This window comes from Barbus barbus (assembly GCF_936440315.1).
Source record: "Barbus barbus genome assembly, chromosome: 26".
NCBI classification, from domain to species: domain Eukaryota; kingdom Metazoa; phylum Chordata; class Actinopteri; order Cypriniformes; family Cyprinidae; genus Barbus; species Barbus barbus.
The window spans coordinates 8,872,313-8,888,491 of NC_136754.1; the positions used below are offsets into that span (position 1 = coordinate 8,872,313).

The 16,179-nt window shown below is 37.3% G+C and overlaps 2 protein-coding genes across 4 annotated transcripts in view; both read right to left on the minus strand.

Annotated features, from left to right (window-relative positions):
• The window catches only part of LOC306845837 (capping protein, Arp2/3 and myosin-I linker protein 3-like), a 50,600-nt gene extending 46,666 nt beyond the window's left edge, over positions 1 to 3,934 (minus strand). For 2 of the 3 annotated variants that reach the window (XM_079378816.1, XM_079378815.1), the window contains exon 1: positions 3,776 to 3,914. In XM_079378816.1, coding sequence (XP_079234942.1) covers positions 3,776 to 3,833 — 58 coding nt within the window. In that variant the 5' untranslated portion in view covers positions 3,834 to 3,914. Of the gene's footprint in view, positions 1 to 3,775 lie in introns of all 3 variants that reach the window. The other variant, XM_079378817.1, reaches the window with a different exon arrangement.
• Positions 3,935 to 7,248: 3,314 nt separating this feature from the next.
• Positions 7,249 to 10,794, minus strand: LOC306845864 (tripartite motif-containing protein 16). The gene is made up of 6 exons (XM_079378853.1): positions 10,404 to 10,794; positions 9,348 to 9,443; positions 8,996 to 9,238; positions 8,741 to 8,900; positions 8,255 to 8,314; positions 7,249 to 8,128 (listed from the first exon to the last, which is right to left on the minus strand). Exons 1-6 carry the CDS (start codon positions 10,740 to 10,742, stop codon positions 7,542 to 7,544), a joined length of 1,485 nt encoding a protein of 494 aa, XP_079234979.1. The 5' UTR covers positions 10,743 to 10,794; the 3' UTR covers positions 7,249 to 7,541.
• Between the last annotated feature and the right edge of the window lie 5,385 nt (positions 10,795 to 16,179).

Consider the following 16,179-nt stretch of genomic DNA (forward strand, 5'->3'; position numbering starts at 1 on the left):
GTAATAACTTTAAATCTATATTTGTCCTGCACTATACACCAGTTTCATGTTTCTCACATCACTCTACGGTCTCTTCCTTCTCACATAATCCAATAATTGCAGCTCAATCAATAATCTACATGCATTTATATATTTATTTAGCAGGTAGCCATGAAATAAGCTCGAGGTTGAGGTGGGTTTATTTCGATGATGACCAACTGACTGTCCAGTTTCCAAATTATTATTATTATTTTTGTCATTTTACCTTTTTAACACATCAAGATTTTAGGTTAAAATTGAGATATAATTCAGTTATTGTCTAAAGCGGCATAATTGACCTGAATCTACAGTACAGTATATGAGAAAGTTTAAGCTATATTTTAGGTGTTGTGATTGTTCACCATTTTTGACTTTTCAGCTTTTCCAAAAGGAAAATAATATTACAGTTTTTCTCGATTGCTTAAACACATTTCTTGAAACTATGCCTCGTATTCTCAAAACAGTAAACACGAATCCATAACTTCTAACTCAATTCCCCAAACTTCCTATATTCAGGTCAAAATGAAGCTCTCCACTCAAAACAACTCAATCTTGCTGAAAAACCAAACTTTGTTCTCAGACATGACACACAAACAGTCAAAAACACACACACTACAACACAGTTTTACACACTGATGAGATCAATTCAAAACAATACTACAAAAACCGGTTATAAGTGTGGTACTTCCCAAATGTTTTATTTCTCAATTTACAGTTTTTCTCAATAGCTTTGGCACATTTTCCGAAACAGCCTTAACATTCTCTAAACTGTGAGTGCAAATGTCACAACTGTTTGCTGGAACTTCAGAACTTTATTGCATGTCTGCAAAATGTAGTTACTCACCCAAAACATTTCATTCATGCTTCAAAACCTAGTTATCGTGTCGGTAATTTGGCCAAGGCCACCAAAATATAAAGTATTTTTGTCATCGTGTGAGCCACACTGGTCAAAATGTTCAGTTGTTTTTTCACCATGACTGTAGAAAACTGTGTGTAGTATTACCTGAGACAAACTATGGCAATAGTTTAGATGACAGTTACTGTAGGCCCACTGAAACGCAGAAGGCTGCACATATATCCATTTCAAAAGTACAAATGTACACATTACTGTCTGTGGGATATTGATTGAAAAAGACTAGATATGATTCACAGTTACACTTTTACTAGTGGTCTGACCAAAAAAAAACAAAAAAACATTACAATGTCATTGTGAAATAGAAAGGAAAAAGAAATATGTGCACAAAGGCGAAAATAAAAATGACAAAGTCCACTATCAGAATTTGTAAGTCTTGTTTTGTCCTCTTTCTAATATATGCTTTCCAGTTGAAGGTCCATGAGATGTACTTCATTAGTGAAAGTCAAGATTCACTTGAAGAATTCATGCCAAATTTATTACAGTAAAAGTCTAATAGAAATGTGTAGAAAATATACTTGACAGTTTATGACAAAACCATTTTGCATTTACCGTAATGACTTACGATGAACTAATGACTTGAGGTTTTGAGGGGTAAGACTATAGCACAGAGAACTATATAATACATCTTGAACAACATGACAATAGCAAATGATAATGTAGGACACCACAGAGAAATGTACATAATCAGTTGCATGAATGTACTACGTAAAGCAATCCCAACTTGTTCAAAAGAATGAGAAACTTTTTATGGTGTGCACAAGTGACTATAGATGATGTGGAGGTTGAACGTGTAGTTATGAGAATTTCATTTCTGATCTGATAAATGCACCAAAGCCACTGAGAAAAACTGTAAGCTGACTTTGGCCCTTTTATCTAAATGAAGGTTCTGATTGGTGTATGATACATTTTGACTCCTAGTGTTTCCACTTGGGTAACTGTGTGCTAATTGAGCTCAAACTGTGCAGACTTGAGTGAACAATATTGAATGTTAGTGTTTTCTAAATGATCACATGGTGTAAGCACTGAGAAATGTAGGGATTTGTGTGTAGAGTTTTGCAGGAACAGTTCACCAAATCTGACTCATTTGTTAAAGCAGGGAATAGTGTTTATAGTTCAGCAAAATGGGTGTGCTTTTTGAAAAATGGCATTATGGTTTTTAAATTTTAGTTCAAAAGCCTGGTTACAGTGTTTTAGCAATCGAGTAAAATTGTAATACACCATCCTATCTGAGCTATTAGAATCTGCAGATTACTGCAAAAGTGCTGATAATGATACAGATGGTACAATGGAGGGTCACATGATGACTCACGATTCATCAAAATTCGCCTCTCCAGTGACCAGTAATAGAATGAACAGTGTCACCCACATAAACATCATCACAAACACCACAAATGACAGAATAATGCAATAAACATGAATTAAATAACTTAAAATAAACACTCCAATGTAATGTACATAGCCTAATTAATACCAGAAATAGTTTTTTTTTTTATCAATTCAAACAATTTCACGCAAATAACTATGGGAATGCCACTTTCCCCATAAATGATCATTTGAATATACTTATAAAAGCTCTAAACTTTAAAATATTTTACCCAGAGCTATCATCAGGGAAAGATAAATGAGAATATTAATGTAATGGGGATATTAAGTAAAGATGATGTTCCATGAAGATATTTTGTAAATTTCCTACTGTAAATATATCAAAATGTAATTTTTGATTAGTAATATACATTGCTAAGAACTTCATTTGGACAACGTTACTGTAAAGGCAATTTTCTCAATATTTTGATTTTGATTTTTTTTTATTTTGCACTCTCAGATTCCAGATATTCAAATGTTTGTATCTCGACCAAATATTGTCCTGTCAAACCATACATCAACGGAAAGCTTATTTATTCAGCTTTCAGATGATGTATAATTTTTAAAAAGTGACCTTTATGACTGGTTTTGTGGTCCAGGGTCACATGTGTGTGTGGGAGAGAGATAGCATACTGGTATATGGTTAAGTTAACCAGTTAACAAATTATCATTTCTAGCATTGTTTTTCCCCAGTGCACTAAATGGTAATTGAAGTAGAGAGCGCAAGCGCCTGGAAGCAGGACATTAAATACCGGGTTAGTAATAGGGATTAATTACCAAAGGAAGATAATAATGTGTGAAGGTAATTAACAGTGAGAGCGCTTCAAATGTCAAACTGCTAGTGTGTGTTCAGTGTGTCACTGTATGTGTCAGTAAGTGTGAGGACGCATCACCGTGCGCAAAGATGACGGCCTCTATGATGAGTGTGTGTGTGTTCCATCAGCCCTGAAGACACACATTATGAATGTGACTGAAGTGTATCAGCCTCTCCATGAACTTGCGTCAGCAGCGATACGCAAATGTGTAAAGAACTCAAAGTAACTCATATTTGACACACATCAAAGAGAGAACAGCATCATGCGCGCGCGCGCACGCACACACACACACACACACACAACTACCTACACACTGCAGGCGAACGCAACAGACACACACATACAGGAACCCAACTGATCGATTAGCACAAATTTAGTCTTTTGAAGATGGACACGAAGTGACCGTCATTAAAGCGACCATAAGCACACATGCTCACCCGCGAAATGAATGATTCTATCGTTAATCACATGCAGTCTGTATGAGAAATAATTACATCTCCACAAATCTGCCACCTTATTAAACATTAAGCGCTTTGAGTATTTCAAACCACTAAAACACAAAGCACCGGCCGCGAGCGGGGACGCGCTTAACAAATCCCACTGTGCGTGTGTCGAATGTCGGATAGGAAGAAGAAGAAGAAAAAGAGCGATTGGATTTAATCACCTGTCATTTCCCGACTCACGGTGAGAAAAGCAGTCGCGACGGTGTCTTTGGATGCCATGACGTCCAGCGCCCTCTCCTCTTCCTTTCCTTATCAAGCAGGAGCAGCTATAATGCTCGCTCTTCCTCAGCCAATGCCTATAAACATATCATACTGAAGAGAGCCAGTGAGGGGAGGAGGAGGAGGGCATGAGAGAGGAGTTCACACACAAGTGTGCATATATCTATGTAAAGCGATGAATTGCAGTTTTTCTCGATTGCTAAACCACTATAACCAGGCTTTTGAACTAAAATTTCAAAACCATAACGCCATTTTTCAAAAAGCACACCCATTTTGCTGAACTATAAACACTATTCCCTGCTTTAACACATGAGTCAGATTTGGTGAACTGTTCCTGCAAAACTCTACACACAAATCCCTACATTTCTCAGTCTTTACACCATGTGATCATTTAGAAAACACTAACATTCAATATTGTTCACTCAAGTCTGCACAGTTTGAGCTCAATTAGCACACAGTTAACCAAGTGGAAACACTAGGAGTCAAAATGTATCACACACCAATCAGAACCTTCGATGGAGATAAAAGGGCCAAAGTCAGCTTACAGTGTTTCTCAGTGGCTTTGGTGCATTTCTCAGATCAGAAATGAAATTCTCAAAACTACATGTTCAACCTCCACATCATCTATAGTCACTTGTGCACACCATAAAAAGTTTCTCATTCTTTTGAACAAGTTGTGATTGCTTTGGTACATTCAAGCAACTGATTACTGTATGTACATTTGTCTGTGGTTTCCGACATCATCAGTTGCTAATATCATGTTGCTCAAAATGTACAGTTCTCTGTGCAATAGTCTTACCCCTCAAAACATCTAGTCATTAGTTCATCGTATAAATCATTACGGTAAATGCAAAATGGTTGATCTAGTTGTCAAACTGTCAAGCATATTTTCAACACATTTCTATTAGACGTTTTATAAATTTGCCATGAATTGTTCAAGTGAATCTTGACTTTCAGTAATGAAGAGAATATAGATCAACCAATTATACGTAAACCAGTTCTCTGAAATAGCTCAAAGGTGCATCTCATGAATCTTCAATTGGAAAGCATATAGACAGAGGACAACACAAGAGTTACAAATTCTGATAGTGGACTTTATAATTTTTATTATTCTAAAAAGTGTAACTGTGAACCATTTCCAGTCTTTTTCAATCAATATCCCACATACAGTAATGTGTACATTTGTACTTTTGAAAGGATACATGACATACATAAGAAGTGCAGCCTTCTGCATTTCAGTACAGTAACTGTCATCCAAACTGTTGCCATAGTTTACATCAGGAAATACTAACAGAGTGCAGTGTTATATTGACAACATGACTAAGCATTTAGCCTATCTTGTTTGTGAACAATGACACAAGGACATCAGGCATGCGAGGGGATTTTACACCCGATGTATAGCCCGTGATGTTGAAGAGGTTCTTTGGCCTGTCCCAGACCAAAGACGGGATACTGGGACAGAATAATAATTATTTTTGTTGTTTGCTGTATTGTACTGTACTCTGAGGAATAAAACATTTGGGGAGTACCACAAGCAACACTTATTACCGGTTTTTGTAGTATTGTTTTGAATTGATCTCATCAGTGTGTAAAACTGTGTTGTAGTGTGTGTGTTTTTGACTGTTTGTGTGTCATGTCTGAGAACAAAGTTTGGTTTTTCAGCAAGATTGAGTTGTTTTGAGTGAAGAGCTTCATTTTGACTTGAATATAGGACGTTTGGGGAATTGAGTTAGAAGTTATGGATTCGTGTTTACTGTTTTGAGAATACGACGCATAGTTTCAAGAAATGTGTTTAAGCAATCGAGAAAAACTGTAATAATGCAAATGCAATGTTTGTGCCTGGATGGGAACATGACTCAAGTCATTTAATCTTTTTGACTCATATTAATAATATATGGACGTGCATCAGATAGATAGATAGATAGATAGATAGATAGATAGATAGATAGATAGATAGATAGATAGATAGATAGATAGATAGATAGATAGATAGATAGATAGATAGATAGATAGATAGATAGATAGATAGATAGATAGATAGATAGATAGATAGATAGATAGATAAAAAGGATTAAAAGGTAATACATTTGAAATGTACTAAATTGCAACTTCTTCAATACAAATGTTTAAGGTTGATTGGAATGTTGTTCCAGGATCAACAAGGTGAACTTGGCACTTGGTGAAATCACATTCACCAGATAGGACCATAATAGCAGGTAGAAAAAAACAGGCAGGGGATGTTCCGTGGATTTTCTTGCACATCTGTTAGTTTTGAGGGTAATAAATATGCTAGTGTTCTCTTAAATGTTAACTAAATCCACTTTTAGCAAAATAGCACCTTTTGCTTGGGAAAACAGACCATAAATATTGATGACTCACCTTGCACTGTTCAAATTTTTGTCCAATCAAATGCTCTTTAGAAAAAGTCCCTCCTCCAAGACCACTTGCAACTGACTAGCCTATAGGGCTATTAAAAAAACAGTGACAAGCCATCTAATATGTCCCAGCCAAACCTCTCTATTCAACAGGAAATACATCAGTGCGAGAGAGAAAACTGCATTATACAACAGTTTACTCCAACAGCATCAAGAGAGTCATGCACCTTGTTAGCAGTAAAGAGTGACAGACCTCAGCATCTGCCTGCTGGGTAATTGCTAGGAGGTGTTTGTGCCTAGCGTTACGAGTCTATACGGTGACTCAGTGTTTAAAAATGGGTATTTATAGAGACTAGTGTCAGTGTCCTTGGCAGTGAGAGAAATGGTTTCTTTCACAATAGAGTATTTTAAAATTCCCGTCACTCATAAAAGGATAATACAGGCAGAAAAGGATGTCTGTGATTGGACAGAACTGTAAATGGGCTCCCTGAGGACCATGGCACACTCTCTCTCTCTATGATGTTCGCTATTAGTGCCTATCCTTCCCTCTACACACATTTCCCGGGCTTCTCTGTTGCTCTGGCATTGCTTGCACTGTTGAAACTGTGTCTGCCCTACACTTACCCCTAGGCTGATTTTGTGTTTGGAAGGGTGGGGAGCAGGGGGAAGGGCAGGAGGCGACTGGCTTTGGTGTTGTGCCTTGTACCAACCCTCTGGGCCTCGGTATATATCTACTCAATGAGATGATGTGTGTGTGTGTAAGTATGTGCATTTGTGTGGTTTAAGGGAGAAATGTAGGTCTAACTTGGAACAGTAGAAGAGTGCAGCCTGACGGAAGTATAACAGGAGAGACAGACTAATGCAAAATAATAAAATATAGACAGAACGTGGGAACAGGAACAGACAAAGTATGTGGATGTGGCGGAAGAATTAGATAGGACGACAGATTTCCATTCAGATCAGCAGATAGGAAATGGGTAAGCGCTTGCAGCGTATTAGCATAAGGAGATGTGCAATAATTTCATACATATTCAGATATTAAAAATAGAGATTATGTATATTGCTATAGTTTATAAAACAGTATATAAAGTCAAACATTCAATAAACATGCAATGATTCATACAATACAAAACATGGATTTTCTTTGGTTATTCTTGGCTGTTCATAATTACAGATGCTGATATAAAAAGCCTGAATTCAAAACTTATCTAGTGCTGCCATCAAGTGTCTACATGCAAAAACCACATCCTTCCTGCAAATTATAATGAACGATTGCATATTAGTTAGAGAATATGATGCATTTGCTGACAGCTGCATGTGTAAACACTACAACTTACAAACTACCAAAAATAAATGGAGAAGAAAGGGATGGTTTGGTTTCATTTTTCACTGGATCGCAAAGTCTCACGTAGGAACCATTCCCAGCCAGTCCGAACCCAGGATAAACAGGCTCTTTAAAAACAGTTTGGTGTTTATAAATGAGACTCATGTTGTCAGACACATTGTAAAATGCCAAGATTCCAGCCCTGTAGTCCAAATACACTCCTATTTTGGAGCCATATGGTTGAGACTTCGAAAATGTTGTCTTATTGTCATGCCAAAATTCTAAATGGACATGTTTACAGCGTAGTCCCCATGACTGGGCATTCCTCCCAAAGAGTGTACGCTGCTTGCCTTTTCTACGGGTCCCTTGGTAGGACACAGCAATGCAGACCCAAGTGCCCCCGCCAATCTCCACTTCCCAGTATTTAGGGGACCCTCTCAGACCTTCGTTGCACAGGATCTGTGCCCTGCAGTTAAATCTCTGAGTGTGTTCCGGATAGTCCTGAAGCAGGTGTGAGGCCTTCACCTCCTTGTTCTCATTCCTCAAGATGAGACTTTCATGTGCTGAGTTGGTATTAAAAGTGAGTTTTGATGCATCTGAGATAGATAGATGGACATATATAAAAAATGTCATATTAGTACATCAAACATAAAGGAGTATGGTGCATTACTTCACAATCAGAAAATAAAACGCTACTGCATGTTCAATTCTTGAAAACTTACACTGTAGAAACTCCTCTCGTGTCTGTGGTGGTGGTGATCTTACAATTCTAGTGTTTCTCACTGCAAAGAAAAATAGTTAAGGTGATTTCCAGACATAGGGTGCGTGCTTAAAGGATTAGTTCACTTCCATAATAAATATTTCCTGATCATTTATTCACCCTCTTGTAAAGTAATTAAGGTTTTTGAGGAAAGCATTCAAGGATTTTTCTCCATTTAGTGGACTTCAATGGCGGCCAATCTTTGCGATTGAAGAAAGAAAGAAATGGACATCTTGGGTGACATTGGGGTGAGTAAATTATCAGGAAATTTTTATTCCGGAAGTGAACTAATACTATAATTGAAAGGCTAATTACTAGTGAGTCTGTGTCCTTCTGAGGCTTCCAGGCTAGAGTGCTTCTCAGCATTAAATACTAGAATGCAGCCTTTCAACTGAGAAGTACCCATAATATAATCATGAAATATATTAAAATTAAAATTTCTTCTAACCTTTTCTGGAAATCATGGATAAACTCAACTTGCTGGTTGTGTTTAGCTTTTCTATTAGTTCATTAACTGCCATGGAATCACGCTCAAAAGAATTGTACGGATGCACAAGGAAGACGAATGATTTTTTATACTCAGTAAGCGAGGGCAGAGACACAGCGCTCTGTAGAGAGAGAGAGAGAAAACACCTTGAATGTGACTTAAAAATAATTCAACAGACATCCATTTCTGTTTCACAGCCATTTTCAATCACTGTACCTCTAGAAATTGAAAATCAGTATTTGTATGAGAGAGCAGCTGCAGGCGTTGTAGATCAGCATCTAATGTCCGCATATTACTGATCTCTTGCTCTAGAGTCTTAATGAATCCCTCCGTTTCCTTCACTGCAGACTTTGTCTGTCCTTGGATCAGCTCTGTCACTTTGCTTTGATTGTCCTTCACAGACTGGATCAGCTCAGTGAAGTTCTTCTCATTCTTATCCAGTGCCTTAGTTGCTGAAGCCTAATAATGAAGAGGGAGCAGAGTGGACGTTTTTAGCTATGCAAGCAATACAATAGCATTAAAAATGAAGACAGTTACAGTTTCAAAGCAAAGATAAAAATATTCTAACCTTGAAAAGCTCCACAGCTTGTCTCAGCTCTCGCACATCTTTCTCCTTAGCTTCAATTATGTCAACGGTCCGCTTCTGCAACTCCCCCAACTTAATCTTTAAAAGATTAGTTCAGTTCAGTTGCAGTTCAACTCAGTAGTACAAATTCTAGTGTTTTTAAGCCTTTTAGCACTTTTATTTGCACTGATAGTACAGAAAAGAATGACATGGGCAAGACTCAGATTCATTCCACCCACATAAGCAATGTGTCGCGCTAACCACTGGTTAACCACAGGCTGGTATCTGGCCATTTTTGGATGATCGGCCTCAGTCACTAAACATGTCTGACTGTCAAAAACCCAAAATCTAAAAGAAATCTTCAAGAAAATATTGAGTAAAAATCTATATGTTTATATCAGTTGCTATAATTCAATTGCATTAGCCTATATTACATATTTGGACATTTCAAACAAATAATTAAAAAAAGAAAATACAGCAGCAAAACTGTTTTTGCCATTGATAATAATACAAATTTAAATTTCTTGAGCACCAAACCAACATACTAGAATGATTTCTGAATAATCATATGACACTGAAGACTGGAGTAATGGCTGCTGAAAATTCAGCTTTGGCATCACATCAATAAATAGCATTTTAAAATATATGAAAGAAATTAAATTGTGTTAAATTACATTTCTTTAATTGTAATAATATTGTATAATATTACTGTTCTTACTGTATTACACAGTTTTTAAACTTTTAAATTTCTATCTTTGTGAATTCATAAAAATAATTTGGGTGTGGTTTAATCCTTGGAATCCAGGGAAATCAACAGTGCCTTATTCATTTATAAGAGGAAAGCTAAGAGAAATATCTAGCTTTAATTTATTTGTTTGGAAAGGGGTGAGATGTTTTTTTAGGGACACTGACTCTGAAAAAAATACTGCGTTATAGCGCCCATCGGTCACCTCACTCTCCAGATAAGGTAACGGTCAATACAAAACCAACATCAGCCAACTAAACGCCTGGATCAGATTTCTAAGAATGAAATTTTGCATTTCAAATCATATTTCTGACCTGTTTATTGGCCACTTCTTCTTCCACTGTGATGACAACATGACCTCTGTGTTTATCAGTAATGCACAGGTGACAGATGCGCAGCTGGTCTGTGCGGCAGTACACAAACAGCATTTTGCCATGATCAGGGCAGATGTTCTCCTGCAACATTGCATTCGGTTCCACAAGCCTGTGCCTCTTTCCCACATGCAAAGAGTTATGCATGAAAAGATGATGCTCACAGTATGATTCCTCACACTCAATACAACTCTGTTCGGCTTTGCGCTTCTTTCCAACGCATGCATGACACTCGACATCTGTGGATCCACTTGAATGAAGAGCTGGAGCTGTTTCCTCCATGATTGTGGATGTACTGGCACTGGCAGTACTTGACTGAGTTTCGTTTCCTTGTAAGAATGATTATGGCACTGGCAATGCGGAATTCAAATTTTAAGGATAAGGGTGTGGTTTCAACCCGGGAGCCAGAGCAATGACTCAGAGGTCTGCTATTGACAAAACCACTGAAAGAAGGCAAACACTATCCTTTTACAATGAATAAATCTAATCTAACACTGAAATTAACACACACACACCAAAAACTATCATGTATACCAACAACCCTCATTTTACCCTAGGCTCAGGGAATGAAGACAAGAAGACAATATTTCAGTTTTCTAATCAATATTGTTTTTGGAATATGTAACATTTTTGCTTACAAATTAATTTAGTTTGTTATTTGCTTTAGCTGAACTGCCCTTAGGCCAAACTACATTGAATGACAGGACTTCAAACAAGGCTGTTGGTGTGGAGCAATGTTGTCATCTCGTTGTAGCCTAAAAAAAAGTGTCGGTGTGGTTCTGTCACGTTGGGATCTATGGCAGGAATTTGTAAACTTCTCCCACTTAATTTTACAGAGGCCTGCATTTTTAGCAAAAGAGTATGTCCTTCGCTGCTTATCATACATTAGACCTACATCATCTGGCTTACTTGTGCAGTTTTGTTTCATTTAGTTCAGGGGATATGATATGAAAAATTTGAGGTGATATGTTCACTTGCTCATCATATCATTCAAATGCTAATTTCTTTATTACATTTAACCTTACATATTACCTGTGTGCCACCAATTCCTCTAGCAGTTACTTTCAGGCAAAACCTATGCTCCCTTTCACCCTTCCATCTTTCCTCTGTAGTGTCATCCTCTCTTCGCTCACCCACCCATTTCTCATCTCTGTATGTAAATACAGCAACTGACACTTTATGATCTACTTTAACTTCTTGTCAAGAAAATATCTGTCTAGACAGGCCAGTCCATACTACCCCTTCAAACTTAAAATGTTGTCACATGTATCATCATCTTTACTGTATTTTTGCAGAGCAGTCTTTTGGGTGGCTCACCAATGTACTAGATTTCTCTAATATAAAAAATAAAGTAGGCTTGACCAACATTTTTGTGGGGAAAATAATTTATTGAAGATGGTAGTGAAGCAATTCTTCAATAGGGATGTTAGCATGTCTTCCTTCAAACAGTCTTAATCCTTGTATGAATCCTAGCTTCTCCCAAAGTTCTGTCTGTGGGATATAATTTTATACCTGAAGACAAAAGGGCTAGAAACAATACTGTTAGGACCTCCCACTGGAGATCCTGCAATCTACAAGACGTTCCTGAGGAATGCTGTTCCTTTGTTATTCTAATGGCATGGACCACTTGGTTCACACATTTTATAGACAGTTACATTATTTCTTTCACAGAATGACCAACTGAACTTTAACCACTCAGGTTTCAGCAGCGGCCACTCAACTGAGACTGCTTTGCTGTCGGTCACTGTAGCCTTGCAGATAGCGAAAGCTAATTCCAAATCATCAGTTCTTATTCTGCTGGATCTATCTGCCACTTTTGACACTGTGAATCATCAGATTATCCTGTCTACCATCACCAGATCTGCGCTCCACTGGTTTGAATCTTATCTCACAGGTAGGTCTTTCAGGGTTTCCTGGGGAGGATAGGTATCCAAAGAACATCAACTGGCCACAGAGTTTCCTCTGGGATCAGTTTTTGGAGCCCTCCTCTTCACCATATGCACTATATCACTGGGAACCATTATACAAGCACATGGTTTTTCCTACCATTGCTATGCTGATGACACACAGCTCTATCATTCATTTCAACAAGACAATCCAATAGTAGCTGCATGGATCTCAGGCTGTCTGGCAAACATCTCGGCATGGATCAAGGATCATCACCTGCAGCTCAACCTGGCAAAGGCTGAGCTTCTCATTTTGCCTGCCACTCCGACTCTACAGCATGATTTCATCATCCTGCTAGGTTCATCAAAAATTATTCTTTGGTGACCAGCTGACCTTCAAGGACCATATTGTAAAGACAGCTCGATCATGCAGGTTTGCAAAATCACAATGCAAATGTCATCTGCAGAACAAATGACGCTAGCTGTTATGAGGCCCTTTTGTAATGACTTTTTAACCAGGTGTCAACTTGATTTTTGTTAGATGTCTATAGCTCTAGGGGTTTCACATTCCCAGTAGCATTTATGTATAAAACTAGCTTTCATTGTGATGGATGAAGACAAGAACATCCGATTGTTTTACACTACTTCAGCAGCTCATCTACACATTCATCAAGTTCATATTAGAAAATATCAATGAACCTTGCAATGATTCAAAACAGGTCATATGAGTTTATGGAACATTGTAATATTTTATTAATTATTACTGGGTGAAAATAGACATTGAGATGATGAGCCATTACATTCCAGGTGATAAAGGTGATGATGACCTCTAGTGCTGATCTGGTGAAACTACTAGTACACTGACATGACTCATACATTTTATAAGTCATAAAACGAAATATTATTATATTTTGTTATTATCTGTTTTATGTTTCATCTCTGCATTTAATGAAATATCTCCATTTGACATTACAGACATGGGGTTAGTAGGACAATTGCCCATTGTAAATGTACAAACAACATTATGATTACATTGCAAGCAAATGTAATTCGTATAACCTACCAAAGATAAATGAATGAGAAAAATAAATGTAGCATTTTCGTACCGGGGATTCAAACAATTAATAAATAAAAAATCTGAATTAGTCCAGGTGATATGTGAAAATAATACTCACTTTTTCATTAAAGCATGAAACTTGGTACACTTGTATAGTTTGCGGCCCTAAATATTTTCAGAAATGGAGCCATCGCAAAAACACCTCGTGGTTGCCATGACCATTTTACTTTCTGCCATAACCAAATTATTTTGTGTTATATCGTCTGAACCAAATATGATAACATAGAAAAGGTGATGTCTACCCTTATGTTTTGATGGTCAATGATTGCATTATATATATTAAATACATGTTTTCAAGAATACTTTCATACATTTCAGAGATATAAAAAAACTTCCCAGGTAAGTGTATTTTTCCTTACCTCTTAGGCAGAGTCAGGTAGGCGGTAGTATGTTTCCAGTACATTCTTGTTCTCTCTCAACAGCACTCTAACATCAAACACAAACATCAATGCAATCAGGTGAACAGTTAATGGTTAATTCAGTGACTTTATGAGAAGGATTACAATGAAATCTCAGAAGATGCAGAATTACATTTCAAACATATTTCATGTAAACTTAATTTTTAATCACTCTCTGGGGCCAGAGTTGTCTATTATGTTGTCCATAAAGGGGAAGCCAGAGTCCTGCATGCGGGCGGGTACACGCAGGTGAATTGCTAATATTTGATATAACGGGTGGAATAATATTTACGTGTAGGGTGTGGTGCGGGTGCAGGCTGGATGGTGCAGGTCCAATAACCAAGACTATTTCGACTCGATCCAGTACACGCTGAGCAATGTAACCAATCGCACTGCCACTGATTGACAGCTGTAGTGATTATATTAAAGGGAGCACTCTTTGCTTGCTTTCTGTATTTAATCTATTCACAATTTGAATAAAAGTTTTAATAAATGAGTTTTGTCTACCTCATGTATAGGAGATTTAATACAGGTGCGGTTTGGTATGTCAAATGGGTCGGGTATGGGATTAAATTAGTGTTGCTGTCAGATAATGTGTCGGGTGTTCTGTTAATTACTGTGAATTTGGGAAGATCATTTCACCAGCCAGGAAAGGTGAACGAAAATGCCTTGTGTGATGTTACCACAAGGAATCGCTTATTTATAGATCTCAGGCTTCTGGAGGGGATGTAGATTCCTAAGAGTGAGTGGAAATAGGATGGTGCTGAGCCTGTGGCTGTTCTGTACGCAGTCATCAATGTCTTGAACTCGATGCGAGCCGCAACCAGTAGCCAGTGCAGGGAAATAAAGAGTGGTGTGATGTGGGCCCTTATGGGCTCATTGAAGACCAGTCCTGCCGCTGCATTCTGAAACATTTGTTGAGGTTTGATTGTGCATGATGGAAGTTCAGCCAGAAGAGCATTGCAATAGCCCAGCCTAGAAATGACAAGGGCCTGGGCAAGAAGTTGTGCAGCATGCTCTGTTTGGTAGGTCCTGATCCTCCTGATGTTGTGCAAACCAACAACATTCATATTTTAAGTCTGTTCGAATACTTTCTGGAGCCACTGTACTGTGCAGAATGAATAAGTTTAAGAAGTTCAAGTTGGATATCATATGGTGCTTTACAGCAATAATGGATTACGTCATGACTGATGCCTGTTCCCTTGCATATTTACTGTAAACATACCTTAAGAATCACATCCTTGTGTTTCTGAACTAACCAGCTGTCATTCAGTACAGTATTGAACTATTAAGATAAACCCATAAGCACTGCATACATATAACAGTGAATAATAAGAAATCAGCTAAATAAAATGTAATACTCACTTATATACTAGTTTTTATCTCTAGTTTTATCAATATTTGAACTGTACTTAAATGCTGCACTTCTGGTCCTCCCCTCTTTGACGTTGTGGAATAAAAGTGAAACGATCTGTAAAATGTTTCAACTACACGGCTGGCTGCCTTGTTATGCTTTAATCACCATTATTATTGCATTAAATTAACTAATTATTAATTAAATTTGTAGTGCTATATAGAATATCTTGTTCTAGAGAGAATTGGTTCACTCTAGAAAAATAGAATTTCAGAATTAAAAAAATAAATAGGCCTACTTGTAATTATTTAGATTATATAACATTTTTCAAATACTCGTAATCAGACTATAGTTACTGTTTATTGATTACATGATTACATATTATTCACACAATAGCAATAAATGATTCATAATTTATTGATTCTTTTTCATAAAACTCATAAACTCCCTTCAGTTCCTTCACAAAACACAGTTTGCGGGATTTCAGGGGATTCCCACAGTGGGACTTCCCTCTGACAAAACATACAAGACTGCTGAGATGTTTACAAAAAACCTGAAACCTGAAACCTTTCAGCATTGTGCTAATTCACCCAAAACCTTATCCATATAACACCCAGCCTTAAATTAACACTTTTTGAACAGCTTATTTGAATATACAATAAAAGTGTGCCATCCAAACCTGTCACTCAGCTTTCTGCTCTCTGCTTTGTCTACAAGATTGAGAGTTAAAAACAAGAGACAATCTCGTCGTGCCAGATTTTTTTCTTAGGTCAAGTAAACACATTTGCTTTTAGATCTGTCTCTTCTCAGATTGTTTTTTTTTTTTAAGTTTGCATATTAAGACTCAGTTTACATACATCATGATTTGCATTTGGAAAAAAATAAATGTTTCAGTATCAGTGTTAACTAGAATGTGTGCACATCTTACAGATTCCTTCATCACAGCATGTTAAGCTACTGTTTT